Below are 16133 nucleotides of genomic sequence, written 5' to 3' on the forward strand. Positions count from 1 at the left end.
GGCTCTGGGCTTGAATCCAGACTGGCAGTATGCCAAGTAGGTGAATTACCAGCTGTACTACCTTTTTGGCCTCCGGATTTTTTAGTTGTTTTGTTTGGGGGCCACACATGTGGTTGCTCGGGGCTTAAACCTGCTCCTGGCTCAGGGGTCGGTCCTGGAGGATTCCGGGGATCATATAGGGTGCCTGGAGGAACCTAGATTTGTGTGTGCAAGGCAAGCATCTTATCAGCTGTAATATCACTCTGGCCCTATATATATGTATACACACACACACACACACATATAGCACTGTGGCACTGTCATCCTGTTGTTCATCAATTTGCTCGAGCAAGCACCAGTAATCTCTCATTGTAAGACTTGTTGTTACTGTTTTTCGAATATCGAATACACCACAAGGAGCTTGCCAGGATCAGCCATGCGGGCGAGATACTAACGGGAGATTGCCGGGCTCTCCGAAAGGACAGAGAAATCGAACCCAGGTCGGCCACGTGCAAGGCAAACGCCCTACCTACTGTGCTATTGCTCCAGTCCTCATATATATAATATATTTTGCTTTTTGGATCACACCCGGCGATGCACAGGGATTATTTACTCCTGGCTCATCACTCAAGAATTACTCCTGGTGGTGCTCGGGGAACCCTATAGGATGCTGGAAATCGAACCTGATCGGCCACGTGCAAGGCAGATACCCTACCCGCTGTACTATCGCTCCACCTCCAAGTATTACTTTTTAAAGTTTGAGTGCCACACAGTTTTGACACTAGTTTCCCTATAATATGTTCTCAGCCTTGATGAGTCAATTAACTAGTACTAAAACAGAAAAGCACTCATTTACACTTGTATTTTTGTTATCCTTGCTGGTGTTACACAGAGGTATGACGCAACTATGCTTATCTCAACCGTGGATCATAGTCATACAATAGGAACTGTAGAGTACAGGTACAATGCTGAGAAAGGAACTTAGTATAGGACCAAGTTCGAAGGGCTAGAAATTGGTAGAAAACGGCCTCCGTGCAGAAGTCTGCAGGAGGGGCAAGAGGAGATGGACGGGTTCTGATCGCTGATGGAAAAGGCGCGGGGTTGGGCCAGGAGCTGCAGCAGCTTCGGCGACCGACCCATTCCGCAGCCCTTTGACGGAAGCGGAACGGGCCAAAGGAAACCGCGAAGGACCTGCGCAGAGCCTGAGAGCACCCCTACACCCACTTCCGGTCAGAGAAGCACCAACGTCCGGTCAGAGACCCGCCCACTTCCGGTCGCTTCCGCGGGGGAGGGGCGGGGCGTCCCGCCGTTCCCAGAGGCCTTCCATAGGCTGTCCGGAATCAAACTACGTTTCCCAGCAGGCGCTGGCGCCAGTCAGCCTGTATCTGGAGCGGCGCCCGCCCGTCAGGGGCGCGGGAGTCGCCTCCGGGTTGTCCTTCGCGCAGAGCCACGGAGAGAGTGGCTGCCGACAACCCGGTCTCCCTTCGGCTTCGCCCCCACCGCCCCGAGGAACTCCGTCAGGCGGCCGCGAGCCTCCGTTTCCACAGGGCGGACCGCGCGCTCCGACCGGGGAGACCAGGCTTCGTGCCGGAAACCCGGGCCGGATGTGACGTCACGGCAACCCGGCGTCCGACTCCCAGCAGGCACCGCGCCCTCGCCGGTCTCTTCAACTGACGGCGGCACTCGCCAATGGTCGCGCGCAGCCCGCGAGGACACTCGGAAGGGCGAGGGCAGTGATCGGCTCCACGCGCCGCTGTCCGGGGCTCTGGCTCCCCACAGCGCCGAACGTCGGTGTCCCCGCGAGGTGAGGCGCCCCGCGGCGGGCGGTGGGGAGCGGAGCATGGCCGCCGCCGGCGGGGCCGCAGGCCGGGCGCTGTGGAGAAGATGCCCGGGGTGAGCCCTGCCGGGCTGCGGGGGCGGGCAGGAGCGCGCCCGCGAGTGCTCGTCACGAAGCCCGGCCGCAGCGAGCCGGGCGCCGGCGTGGTAGTGGACTCCACATCGGGGGTCTTCGCGCCCCCTTCGCCCCGCACCGGCCCCCTGGGGAACAGGAAGTGGAGTTTGCACTTCCAGCTTCCCTGGTGAACGGTCGCCCACTGCCGGCCTCGAGCCTCTTCCATCTGGGCGTGCCCTCTCGACGTTTCCCTTGACCATCGCTTTGCGACCTTCGTCAGCCTTGCGTTCCCTACCCGTTACGGTGTGTTTCCTCTCCGGCCTGACGTAGCTCCGCCGCCCGAGCCGCGTCCTCGAGAGCACGCGTGTCCGATCTTGTGGGTGACCAAGGTTTCTCTCTCCTGCAGCCTGGAGAACTGCTGGATTCCGGAAGAGCTGGCCCCTTAAGATCAGTAGAAACGAACGGGTTGTAAGACAGAATGGCTGCAAAAGTGGTTCCTCCACCCCCAAAGCGTTCCTTCATACTGAGAGTGCCCCCAAACTCCAGGCTGGGCCAGGACCTGCTTCGAGATGCTACTGGTGGACCCAAGACCATACACCAGCTCGTTTTGGAGCACTTCCTGACTACCCTGCCCAAGCCAGGATTTTTCCCGCTCAGTGGGAGAGCCAAGGACACCTTAGTTATGAAGGATGTGAACTCAGATGGTCAAAACAGAGGTAAGAAGCGCAAGCTGTTTAACTGAAAGAGAAGGGGGGGGGGTGCTGAAGCCCAAGGAAGGCTTCCGTGTCGGTAACGAGTTCAAGTATGGTAGATATTTGAATGCATCAACATGCTGGGGAAAGGAAGTGGGGAGTTTTTGTTTTTGTTTGGTTTTGGACCACACTCACCTGTGATTAGGGCTTATTCCTGACTCTGTGCTCAGGGATCACTCCTAGTAGTGCTCAGGGAACCATATGGGGTGCCAGGTATTAAACCCAGGTCAGCAAGATGCAAGGCAAGCACTTGCTGTGTATCTCTCTGGCCCTGGGAAGTGTTTTTGGTTCGGTGTACTCTGGGTGTGTGCAAAGCCAGAGAATAACTCCTCCAGTCTCCTTTATCGGATCTTTATGGGAATTTTCAAGAGTGCTCAGAGGAATCTTCTTATTCAGACTGAGGGAACCCCATGTATGTTCAAGATCCTGAAGTTTATTGCGTGATGACTGGCTGCTCACAGGAACAGCTAAAGATTTTATGTGTTTCCTGAAGAAGAAAGTACAACCTGGCTTCAAGGTGTGGGTAGAGTTTATGAATCATTGACTTTTCCATTAACTCCAGCTTCCTCTGTCCTCAGTGCAACCTCACCCATTAGTGAAACTTCTTCCCAGAGAAGGAACACAACAGAGACAGGACAGAGTGCCTCCGCTGTGTCTGAAAGCTGAGTCCAAGGTGGGTTTCCTCGTCCCTTTCACCATTAGAATGCATCACTCGTACCCTTGACGTTCTTCCATTCTGCCAGACTGTGGATGGGAGCACATTTGAGATTCAGTAAGAAGAGTAGCCTTGGAGCGGAGAGAGAGTGGGAAAGGTGATAGTCCAGCTGTAGGGCGCTTGCCTTGCCAACCCAGGTTTGATCCCTAGCACCCCATTTGTTCCCCCGAGCCTGCCAGGAAGGAAGCCCTGAGTGCAGAGTCAGGAGTAAGCTCTGAACACAGCCAGGTGTGGCCCCAAAACAAAAGAAGAGCAGCATTATTCTTCTTGTTTTAAGGGTGCAGACCCTCTGGTGCTCAGGGATTACTCTTGGCTCTGTGCTCAGGGTCACTCCTAGTGGGGCTCGGGGGGACCATATGTGATGCTGCGATTGGACCAAGGTCGGATGCATGGAGGCGAGCTCCCTCCCCGCTGCACTAGCACTCCAGCCCACAGCAGCCTTCTTCTTTGCCGCCTCCAGGGCTTTTGTCTTCAGCTTCCTCTCAGAACTGTTTTTCCTGTCAGTATGCGTTATCTGCCTGTCCCTGATGTTTGGGTCTCAGTCTTTCTTTCCGTGAGGGTGTCGTGGATATTGTTACTAAGGGGAAGGGGACCTGTGCTCTTTCAGGGGCTAGCAGTCTTTGAGGATTTGAATGTATTTCATTCCCAAGAAGAATGCGTGAGCCTGGATTCTGCTCATCAGCCCGCCGCAGAGAATGAAGAAGAAAGTGTGGGGGAGATGATGTTACTGGGTAAGAAATCTAGTCCCTTGTGTGTTGAGATTGAAAGCTGTGAGAAACACCTGCTCTTCTACTTCATCTCACTCTTCTTTCTTTCGGTGGGGTGGCACAACTGGCATGTTCAGGGCTTCCCCTCAGCACAGTGCTTGGGGTCACACCCGGAACTCCTCACTAGCCATTGGAGCCACCCCCCAGCCCCATCTCGGACTCTTTTGAGAAACTTTCTACCAGCTAAGCACATGGACACAATATGCTTAATTTTTTATTGTTACTGTGGTAGCGCCTGCTCCAGTTGTAGGTGGTCATTTCCCCGGTATTTCGAGAGCCTCTCTTAGGAGGTCCTGTGTTTGAGGTATTAGCAAGAAAACACAGGCAGACTGTTTCCGAATCTATTCCATGGGCCCAGTGTTATTCACATAACAGTTATGTCTTAATTCATGTATGTATTCCATACATGACTCTTTTTTCTTTTTTCTTTCTTCCTGTGGTGCCAGGGGTTTACCCAGGAGAAACAAGTGTTCAACCACCATTGAACCACATCCCTATCCCCAGTCATGTCTTTTTAGGAGTCTCCCCTGGTGATCGTGGGGGCCACCCAACTACTCGCAGCTTGCTCAGGAGGTCATGCAGTGGCAGTGATCAAACCCAGGACCCTGTGCATCCTGGCATGTACCTTTAGCCTTTTGAGCTGTCTCATTAGTTCCCAGGGGTTTGGTTTCATTACAATGGTCAGTGGCTGTGAAGTCGTCTAATACAAGTAAAAAATACTCTACTCTTGAAGCACCTAAGAAGCACTCTGTGCTTTTATAATAAGCACTGCTTTAAGTACTTTGCATTTATTATGTTAAGTAATTCTCACAATGCTACTGAGTATAAGAATTGTTACTCTTCTACAGATAATAGAACTAAAGCAGAGAAAAGTTAAGAAATCTGCTGCAGTCGGGCGTCTGAGAGATACTGCAGTGGGTAGGGTGTTTGCCTTGCACAGGGCCGACCTGGGTTTGACCCTCAGCACCACATATGGTCCCTCGGGCCCTGCCAAGACTGTCCCTGAGTGCAGAGCAGTGTAAGCCCTGAGCACCATGGAATGTGGCCCAAAACAAAATTGCAAATGCCCGAAAACTTACAGTGAACCTGGATAACAGGGCACTGCTATAAATACTAATTTTTTCCTCAGTCAGCCCTGGATTCTAAAGTTATCATCCAGGGGGAAGGGGGAAAAATAAAATAATAAAGTTATCATCCAGAGTTAATATTCAATACAAAGATTCACAGGACTTATTTCTCTTTGTAAGTTTCCAATTTGGTTTGTAAGACAGCTTACTCATATATGATTGAAACGCAATCATGAATAACTTTGTAACCATGTATATCACTGTGATTCAATAAAAAAAAATTAAAAGACAAGTTACTGACATAAAAAGGTGAGGGGGGCTGAAGAGAGCACTGTGGGAAGGGTGCTTGCCGCCTCCATCCCCAGCATCCCATATGGCCCCTTAAGTACTGCCAGGAGTTATTGCTGAGTGCAGAGCCAGGAGGAACCCCTGAACATTGCCAGGTGCCCCCAATAAAAGTGAGCAGGGTGAAAGTAGTAATAAATACATTTGCTTAATAGCATTCTTTGGCGGGGGTGGGGGCGGGGGGAGAGGGCATACCCGGTGGTACTCAGAGCTTACTCCTGGCAGGCTCTGGGAACAGCATGGTGTGCTGGGAATTGAACCCAGATCAGGTGGTACAAGTCAAGGAGCATTCTTCTGTGCTGACACCTGTAATAACATTCTTTTCCTCACAGCCATCACCATCTGTAACATAAAACAGTGGGAGTGGACCCCCCCCAAAAAAAAGTACAAATAAGTATTGTGGTATTAATTATAAAAACATTTAAGAGAGCCCATCTCCCCGAGCACCTTGCAGACTGTGCTGTTATTCCTGACCCTCCCCGCAAGTCTAAGTCAGTTTCATTCAGGAGAAACAACCTCGCTTGTGAGGCTGGAGCTCTAATCCAGCAGGTAGGGCACTTGCCTTGCACAGGGCCAACCTGGATTTGATCCCTGACACACTCTGGTCCCATGAACCCATCAGGAGTGATCCCTGAGTGCAGGGCCAGGAGTAACCCCTGAGCACCCCCTGGGTGTGACCCAAAAACAATAGAAAGAAGAAAGGGGAAAAAAACGACCTTTCTTCACTTTTGAAAACTAATAGAGCCCGGAGCAAAGTACAGTGGTTGAATGTTTGCCTTGCATGTGTCCATCCCTGTTAACCCCTGGCACCACACGGTCCTCTGAGCACCACTGGTCTCAGCTCCTGAGCACAGAGCAAGGAGTAACCCTTACCCACTGTCAAGTGTGGCCCAAATGCTCCCCTCACCCTTTTAAGAAATTAACAGGGGCCAGAGATAGTACAGCAGGTAAGGTGCTTGACTGGCACGTGGCACCACTCTGGTATAATCCCTGGCACCTGTGCTCTGTCAAGGTGGTCCATGAGCACAGAGCTAGGAGTAAACCCTCAGCACTGCTGGGTGTGGCCCAAACCCCAAAAATAAAGGGAAAAAATAAACAACAGTATGTCTGAGACATGAAGGAAATCCTGGGAGTAAGTCCCAGTAGGTCCTTTTTCATGATTTTCAAAATTTTTTGTCATTAGCAATATTTTGTTTGAGGTGGGGGCTGCACCTATAATGCTTAGGGGCTACTCCTGGCTCGGCCAGGCTTCAGGACAGCGTCTAGAGGTTCCCAAGGAACCATGTAGTGCCAGGGACCAATCTGGGCCTCCATGCAGAACACAAGGAAGGAAATAGGTAGATGAATAGTTGCTAAAAAAGGGAAGGGGACAAAATACAGTATTTGAGAAATCTAAAGGAAATGAATATATGGATGTGAGTCTTCCTGGCCGGGCCCTGAGTTTGTTTCCTTCCCCACGCACTGCCGGATGGGACCCTGCTAGAAAGGAGACAGCTGGAGGGAGAGTAACACACTGAGAAGCAACCGCATTCTTCCACAGTAGGCTTACTGGAAAGGAGAAGAGAAAGGAAGAGAAACTCCCCAACCAGGAAGCAACTTCGGGTAGACCAGGTTCATGTGTGGAGCTTTGTCTGAGTTTCCAGTTTGGTTGGTAAGACAGGGAACCTCATGAGGTGTTGGGGGTTGAACCCGGGTTGGACACGTGTAAGGCAGGCATCTTCCCCTCTGTACGCTCTGGCCCCAGCACTCGTGAATTAATAGAAAATAATGAAAGCTGTCATTCCAAACAGTTCTGAGATCAATAAAGTCAGTTTTGTTGGCAAATGTAAAAGATAGTGGAAAGACAGTCTGTGGAAAGAAGCCATGTGAAGACAGCAGTGTCTTCCAAATACAGTCAGAATAAACAGTTTTTAAGAAGGTAATGGGTATTCTGGGTAGTCTTACCAATACTAGAATGTCAGAAAACAAAATAGTGTACTGAAGTCCAAATATATTAGAATTAGGTAGAAAAATAACAGTGGCCAGAAAGAGAATAAAGCTTTATCAGATAGGGAGATATTATAAAGGAAGACTTCAGTATCAGTCATCAGCGATTAATAAGCTAGTTTTCATAACAGACAAAACTCAATGAGAACGTTTTCTACCTATTAAATATATTTAGATTACATCTACTAGTGACATAAATAGTGACATACATTATTGTATTTCTGGAAAACAGTATTGCAGTTTATATTAGGAACTATGATAAAAACTGACATGAGCTTTGGCCAGCATTTTCCTTATTCTAAGGAGAAAATTAAAAGAAAATTCGGGGTTTTGTTTTGTATTTGGGCCACACCTGGCAATGCTCAGGGGTTACTCCTGGCTCTGCACTCAGGAATTTCTCCTGGTGGTGCTTGAAAGACCACATGGGAAACTGGGGATCACACCCAGGTCGGCCACATACAAGGCAAATGCCCTCTCTCCAGCCCCTTTTTTCCTACTTTTATTATCACCTTATCATTTTTGTTACATATATATGTATATTTTGAAGAATATAGAAACTGAAAATTGTAAAATTTAGCTCAGATTTTAATTTTGTTTCTGAGCCACACTGGCAGTGCTCAGGTTGAGTTACTCCTGGCGTGCTCAGGAGACCGTGTGGGATACCAAGAATCAAACCTGGGTCAGCCACAGCAAGGCAAATATCCTATCTCTGTTGCCGTAAAATTTAGCTCAGATTTGTGAAAAAGTGAATATATGTCTAAATACCACTCAGAGTTTCTAGCACTTCTGAATTCCTTATGTCTCCTACCCTATCAGATTTCTGCTCCCCTGCCTTTCCCTAAAACACCAGTAAGACTTATGCCATAATTTTATGCCATAATTTTATTTGATCAGATACAGTAATCTCTTGAATGCCTAAATAAGACTCCATTATGTGAATATAGTATGTTTCTTTAGATTTGGTTAACTGAATTATTTCCAACTTTTAAGATCAGAGTACTGTAATATTACCTAATGATGTAATTTTTAATGTATTTAAAACCCAGACAGAAGTAATTCACTGTACTGTTCACTTAGGCTTTTGAATTTCAAATGGTTGGACCCAAGCACTAGTACAGCAGGTAGAGTACTTGCCTTGCACGAAGCCAACCTGTGTTCAATCCCCAGCATGCCATATGCCCTGCTGACCACTCTGGGAGTGACTCCTGAATGCAGAGCCAGGAGTAACTGCTAAGCATTGCCAGGTGTGGCCCCAAAATAAAATAAATAACATGGTTGGGGCCAGAGAGGTAGTACACAAGGTAAGGTGTTTGCCTTGCATGCAGCCGACCCCAGTTTGATCCCCAAGCACCACAGAGCAAGAAATAGCCCCTGAGCACTGCAGGGTGTGATCTTACCTCTCCATCCCCCTACAGGAAAAAACAAGTGCACTTGTGTGCTTTCACTATGGGAATTAAAACTCTCTGTCGTGCATTACACCTTGGGTTTGAGTGAGGAAGGGTCTTGGTCACACTTACTCTGCCTGTTCTCAGATTTCTTTCAAGGTGACTTTCATGGAAGATGATTGTTTTTTTTTGTTTTTTTTTTTTTCCTTTTGGGTCACACCTGGTGATACACAGGGGTTACTCCTGGCTCTGCACTCAGGAATTACCCCTGGCCGTGCTCAGGGAACCATATGGGATGCTGGGATTCGAACCCGGGTCGGCCGTGTGCAAGGCAAACGCCCTACCCGCTGTGCTATCGCTCCAGCCCCGAAGACGACTGTTTTATGGAATCTGAGTTTTTTCTTGCCAAGTATAATATCTTTAAAAAATATATATATATACTATTTTTTGACAGTTAATGACAGTAGTCCTGAGGATGAAGAAATTCAAAAAGAATCTGTAGAAAATGAAGATAGAAGAGAAAAGTTATCAGACTGTGATGAAATGGACTATACCACAGACTCTGAGCAACCTTCAAACTGCAATAAAGAAGAGAAACAACAAACCACATCCATTAGGAAGGAAAGGAAAATGAGAAATCTTTTAATTACAATTGAGAATGATACTCCATTAGAGGAACTCTCAAAGTATGTCGATATCAACGTGATAGCCCTTACTCGAAATCAGAGAACAAGACGATGGCACACGTGTCCACTGTGTGGGAAACAGTTTAATGAAAGTTCTTACCTTATTGCCCACCAAAGGACTCACACTGGAGAAAAACCTTACTACTGTAGTCACTGTGGGAAAAGCTTCAATCATAAAACAAACCTTAATAAGCACGAGCGAATCCATACAGGAGAGAAACCTTATTCATGTTCTCTGTGTGGGAAAAAATTTCGTCAGAATTCTCATAGGAGTCGCCATGAAGGAATTCATGTACGAGAGAAGATATTTAAGTGTCCAGAATGTGGGAAAACCTTCCCAGGGAATGAAGAATTTGTGGTTCATCTGCAGAGTCATAAAGCTGAGAGGCCATACAGTTGCAAAAAATGTGGGAGACGATTTGGTCGACTGTCAAACTGTACCCGTCATGAAAAAATACACTCTGTATGTAAGAACCGGAAGCAGAAGTGGAATTGGTAAAGATCCTGTCTCAACTTGAACTGTTTCATAAGGAATTCTGGATTTTCCAGGCTTCCTGGAGAGAAAAATACATGAAGACCTCATTATAGACAAAAGTGGGTATGCCTGTCTTGGCTCAAACCTCAGATTCTTAGAAAATTCACAGGGCAGAGAACATTGTCAAGGGCTATACCTCAGTTAGCATCCGGGCTTTTGGACCAAGTGCACGTGAGCTTCCCCAGCAGTGTACAGAGCAGATGCTCTCCCGGAAGGCTTGGCACAGGATGCCACTTTTCCTGCAAGGGGAACAGAACAACTTGTGGACTGAAAATATATCTACTTTTTTCATTCGCATAGGAAATTCATACTTGAGGGAAGAAGCAGTGTAACCATCCTTGTCTGGAACTGTGATCCTCTGAAAAGCCAAACTGCTGTTTGTGAAGCCATCAGCTATCAACAATTCACATATCTCTAAAAATATCACTATAGCTTGAGTGTTTAATGGGATTATTTACAGGAAAACTCAGCAATTGAATGTCAAACACTTTTTTAGTTTGTATATGGTTTAGTAGTCCATTTTTTAAATATTGTACTTGGTGAAAAGTGACTTTTACAAAAATCCTTTTCGTAACACGATTAAAGTTATTTACTGTTCATACTGTATTTTGTTCAAATACTAATTGTTCAGATATTTCCCTCTCGTGCCTTACTTTGCAAAAGGGATTTTTGGATTTTTGGAAGTTCAGGCATGGCTACCCAATTGGCTACAGGAAAAACCCTTCAGGTAGAATCTTGTTCCTGGGCTGACATAAGGAGGAAATCCAAGAGCCTGGAGGGGAGGGGTCGAAAGATTTTAGCCTGAACCCATAGTTTGTCAGACCTGACCAGAAGTTTGATTTCCTTCTAAGCATTCATCAAGCCTTTAGCAGCAGGTGATCGTACCAAACAAAGGAAAGTTGCTTTTTAGAAATTCCATTTCCAATGGCTAGCTCACAGTGGCCCTCCTGAGATGTCATGGAGGTGGATATTTGTTCCCTGCTCTTCTGATTTGTCTGTTGAGGCAACGTTAGTGATACCTTCATGAAACCAATCCTGTGGTAATTGATCAGTTTTGGTCTTTTTAGGTTCTTCAAATTGTTTAATATTTGTATTGGAATTGAGTAATTCTGTAGTGTTTCCCATTAGGTTCCGGAAATGAGCCATTTAAATATATTTGAGGGGCTGGAGAGAGAGTCCAGCAGGTTGGGGACTTTGACTTTCTTCGCACATGGCTGACCCAGATTTGATTCTCAGCATCCATACGGTCCCCTGAACCCTCCAGGAGTGACCCAAGCACAGAGCCAGCGTAATCTTAGTCGCACTGGGTGTGGCCTCAAAAAAAAAAGCTATTTGAGGGGCTGGCCATAGTACAGCAGTTAAGGTGCTGGCCTTGCATGTGGCAAATCAGGTGCTCCCTGGCACCCCATATGACCCCCAGAATCCACCAGGAGTGATCCCTGAGTGCAGAGCAGGAATAAGCCCTGGGAATAGTTGGGCGTGGCCCCAAAACACAAAAACTATATTCCTTCAAGTAAGATGTATATATTTGTTACAAAGCTTTATATTTTTCTAGTTATTACTCATGTTGACAGTTATACATTTGTGAAACTAGCCATTTCACTGAATCCTAATTTTTCATAATTTTTAATGTCAATAATTTAGTAAAATTTGTACAATTTGGGACTACCAGGTTTGGTCCCCAGCAGCCCCTGTAGCTCCTTGAACTGAGCCAAGAGTGATCCCTGAGCACTGTTTAGTGCAGCCTCCCCAAAACTTTTTTTTTTTTTTTGCGTCACACTCAGCGATGCACAGAGGTTACTCCTGGCTCATGCTCTCAGGAATTACTCCTGGCGGTGCTTGGGTGACCATATGGGATGCTGGGAATCGAACCCGGGTCGGCCGCGTGCAAGGCAAACGCCCTACCCGCTGTGCTATCTCTCCAGCCCCCACCCCAAAACTTTTTTTAAAACCAACATCCGTGAGTTGGGATGTACTCGGGAGGGCCCAGACCTTGCACTGAGGCCCTGCATTCAGTCCCTGGCCTGCGTCCCCTGCACTGCCCTGTGGGCTTTGAGCACTAGGAATGAGCCCAGGCCCACACACTGCTGTGCATACTAACAGAATCTTTAAGACAAAAATTTAGACAAACCACAGGCATAAGAGGAGAGGGTTTTTTTTTTTTTTGCGTCACACCCGGCGATGCACAGGGGTTGCTCCTGGTTCTACACTCAGGAATTACTCCTGGTGCTGCTCAGGGGACCATATGGGATGCTGGGATTCAAACCCGGGTCGGCCGTGTGCAAGGCAAACGCCCTACCCGCTGTGCTATCGCTCCAGCCCCCAAGAGGAGAGGGTTTTGAGCATTTTGCCCATCAATACAAAATTTGAACATATGAAACCATAAAAGATTCAAAGTAAATGTTTTTTTCTTGGTGTTTAAGCCCTACCTAGTGCTGTTTAGAGATCACTCCCAGTGGGCTCAGGGTAGAGTAAATGGGGTGCAGGGGATCCAACCTGGGTCAGCCGCAAGCAAGGTAAGTGCCCTGTGTGCTGTACTATATATTGCTCTGGCCCTGTCATTTTTTTTTATCTTTTTTTTTTTTAATGAAATGAAAACTAGGGCTTGGGAATACAGCTCAAAGGCTGGAGCAGACTCATGCTCAGGATCCCGGGTTGGATCCCCCGCACACAGTCCTCTGCGCCACAGGGAGCATCAGGAGTGGCACCCACCAAACACAGCGATGGGGTAAAGGATCCTGGTTTAATATCTCAAGAATAGCATTGTTTTGTTTTTGTTCCAGGTAGGAGCAAGGTGAGTTTCCAACCTAAAAAGGTATTTACTGGGCTGGAGAGCTCAGCGGGTAGGGTGTTTGCCTTGCATGTGGCCAACCCAGGTTCGATTCCCAGCATCCCATATGGTTCCTGAGCACCACCAGGAGTAATTCCTGAGTGCAGAGCCAGGAGTAACCCCTGAGTATTGCTAGATGTGACCCAAAAGGCAAAAAAAAAAAAAAAAAGTATTTACTGTGGGTTTTTTTTTAAGGGTCAAACTAGGCTGTGTTCATGGCTTTTGACTCTGCTCATGAATCATTCCTGGTTGGGCTCTTGGGCTCGGGGAACCAGTGGGTGCCAGGGGTCAAATCTGGGTTGGCTGCATGCCAAGCAAGCCCTTCCCATGCTGTACTTTGCTCAGGGGCCAGCACGGTCAGAGCACTGACAGGAGGCTGGGAGGCCTGACTCCTCAGGCCCTAGTGGACAGGCCAGTCATCTGGACACTGAGTTCTTCCAATTCATGAACATGGGATATTTTTCCATTTCCTCGTGTCCTCTTTTTAGTACTGACCTGCAGTTTTCAATGTGTAAGTCTCTGACATCCTGTGTTGAGCTGATTCCTAGGTATTTGATATTTTTACACTGTTTTTGGGGGAGCCATACCTGACGATCCTCAAGGCTTACTCATTGTTCTGTGCTTGGGGATCACTCCTGGCAGGGCTCAGGGAACCAACTGGGGTGCCACGTAGAAGGCAAGTGCCCTACCCACTGCACTACCTCTCCAACCCCCAAAATACACTTTTAAAATCTATCAAGAAAAGGTTCTAGACATCTCATCGTGACTCATTCTTGAATATCTAGGCTAAATATTGAAAATAACTATTTATTCTGTTGGAGAAATGTCTCGGCACAGAAACCTTAGCAAAGGAAATCATCTGCTGAAGCCGAGCACTCCCACACGGCTAGCCAAACGCTCTGAAGCTCACGGGAGCTGCCTCTGTCCCTTCTTATAACTCAAAATCTAGGGAATCCTGTTCAGTGATTTTTTAACCAGTTTCATGTCATTTTTAAATTTTCACAACCATTTTCAAGGTAAACTTTAATTCTATATAGCACTTATCATCATTGAAATTCACTAGTAATTGAAACATAATTATTAGTGAGTACATTTGCTGGGGACTGGAGCGATAGCACAGCGAGTAGGGCGTTTGCCTTGCACGCAGCCGACCTGGGTTCAATTCCTCCATCCCTCTCAGAAAGCCCAGCAAGCTACCGAGAGTATCCTGTCCGCACGTCAGAGCCTGGCAAGGTCCCCGTGGCGTATTCGATATGCCAAAACAATAACAAGTCCCACAATGGAGATGTTACTGGTGCCCACTTGAGCAAATCGATGAACAACAGGACAACGGTGCAACAGTGCTACAGTGCTACATTTCGCTGGAGCAACCTATTGAATATAGATCTAAGTGTAGTAACATAAAGACTAGAAATAAAAAAAACCCTTATTACAAAAATGAAGTTGGAATGTAAATTAGTATCTATAGACACAAACAGTAGAACTAAGGTCATAAGGAAAAAGATTTGATGACAATAATTTTTTTATGATGGCGCAAGAGCTGAGGTTCAGTGGCAGAGCACATGCCTCGCATGTCTAGACCTTTGATTTGACCCATGAGACCATGAAAACTAATTGTGTAAAGTATCAGAATGTTCCAACAAAAGGTACAGAAGGCTCAAAAATGCTGTTAACTGCCATGGTAAGGCACTGAGATTATAGGAAAGATTTCCTGTTGTTTTAACTTACCCATGTGACATTGTGTGACACTGACAGCACAGATAAGATGAAAATGATGTGGCTTGACTCTGTGGCAGAAATTGGGTCTCTTGAACCCTGGTGGCCCCTCCCTTTCCTGTCCCAATGCCAGTCTGAGCCTTCCCATCAGATGTGCTTCTACCAACATCTCTGAGGTGACAAGGGGACCGCTGCTCACAGGTCACTCCCAGCGCTTTCGTAATAAACAGAGAGAACTTGCCATATCAGTGTCCGACAAGGCCAGCTTGACTGAATGGAACAGAACTCTGTGGTCGTGTCTGAGCATAGGAAACTGGAGCATCGTGCAAGCCCCCCCCCCCCCCGAATAGCCCCCTAGCCTCCTGTGGCAGCTGATGGGAAGGGCAACTATTCACGCCAAGCACAGGCTCACTTCCACCTACTCTTTGCCCCGAGACAAAATATTTGTAGGAAGACACCAACACCTTAAAATAAGAACCAGCCCACACTGGGACAGATCGAGATCCACAGCAAATACCCAATTTCTCAAATCCTCACCAAGTCACTGAGCACCATCTCTTTTTTTTTTTTTTTTTTTTTTTTTGCTTTTTGGGTCACACCTGGCGATGCACAGGGGTTACTCCTGGCTCTGCACTCAGAAATGACTCCCAGCGGCGCTCAGGGGACCATATGGGATGCTGGGAATATCGAACCCGGGTCTGCTGCGTGCAAGGCAAACGCCCCACCCACTGTGCTATTGCTCCAGCCCCTGAGCACCATCTCTTAATGTATGTTCTGCACAGCACCTGCCTACAAGTCTGCCTCCCTGTTCCCTGAGGTGAGTTCTCCCAGGTTATAAAGAGCAAAGGTTGGTTCCTAATGGGTCACTATTAGGACACTGACATCTGTAATGATTAAGCCACTAGGAAAAGAGATCCCTCTCTTTCTATAACCTAGAGAGTCCATCAAGAATTTGTTCTTATCTCCGGTGCCATGTAAGCTCATTCACCAGCCATGAGCCAGAAACTCATAAATAAATCTTGAAAGAGATGAACAAGTTGCAGATTCTTCCTGACTCTGTGCAAGGCAGAGTCGTCTTGTACACCCCAGAAAGGAGCAGGTCAGCCCCGTGCCTCCCCAAACAGAGCCCTGGTAGCCAAAAGCCTCCCATTCCACAGTTCTGCCGTGCTTCTGCCCACTGCTCGGGAGAAGCCTCATCCAGAAATTAATCTGCTGAAAAACTCAGGCATGCAGTTTTTGTGACTGAAATCTCCAGGCTTTCACGGAGTCAAGGATCTCCCATCTCCCTATGCTTCCAGAGCCCTGGCAGTCACGCACAAGCCCCAAATCCAGCACCCACTTTAAAAAATTGGACTTCCTGGAGCACACGGCCACATTTGTTGCTGCGCCGCACCTCAAACTCTACAACACTGATAAACCAGGAGTAGCACAACAGAGTGGATGAGATGTAATGTAGGAGGCAACCCAAATAACAAAATA

At 47.4% G+C, this 16133-nt stretch overlaps 1 protein-coding gene across 2 annotated transcripts; it reads left to right on the forward strand.

Annotated features, from left to right (window-relative positions):
- Positions 1-1409: 1409 nt before the first annotated feature.
- On the forward strand, positions 1410-10714 carry ZNF200 (zinc finger protein 200). Of its 2 annotated transcripts, none has more exons than XM_055134129.1 (5): positions 1410-1783; positions 2277-2586; positions 3201-3295; positions 3945-4068; positions 9342-10714. In XM_055134129.1, exons 2-5 carry the CDS (start codon positions 2349-2351, stop codon positions 10070-10072), a joined length of 1188 nt encoding a protein of 395 aa, XP_054990104.1. In that variant the 5' UTR covers positions 1410-1783; positions 2277-2348; the 3' UTR covers positions 10073-10714. The 2 variants fall into 2 exon arrangements, with proteins under 2 accessions (XP_054990104.1, XP_054990105.1); XM_055134130.1 differs by lacking the exon at positions 1410-1783 and adding an exon at positions 1795-2173.
- Positions 10715-16133: the final 5419 nt, after the last annotated feature.

Source organism: Sorex araneus, chromosome 4 (genome assembly GCF_027595985.1).
Source record: "Sorex araneus isolate mSorAra2 chromosome 4, mSorAra2.pri, whole genome shotgun sequence".
In the NCBI taxonomy this organism is placed as follows: domain Eukaryota; kingdom Metazoa; phylum Chordata; class Mammalia; order Eulipotyphla; family Soricidae; genus Sorex; species Sorex araneus.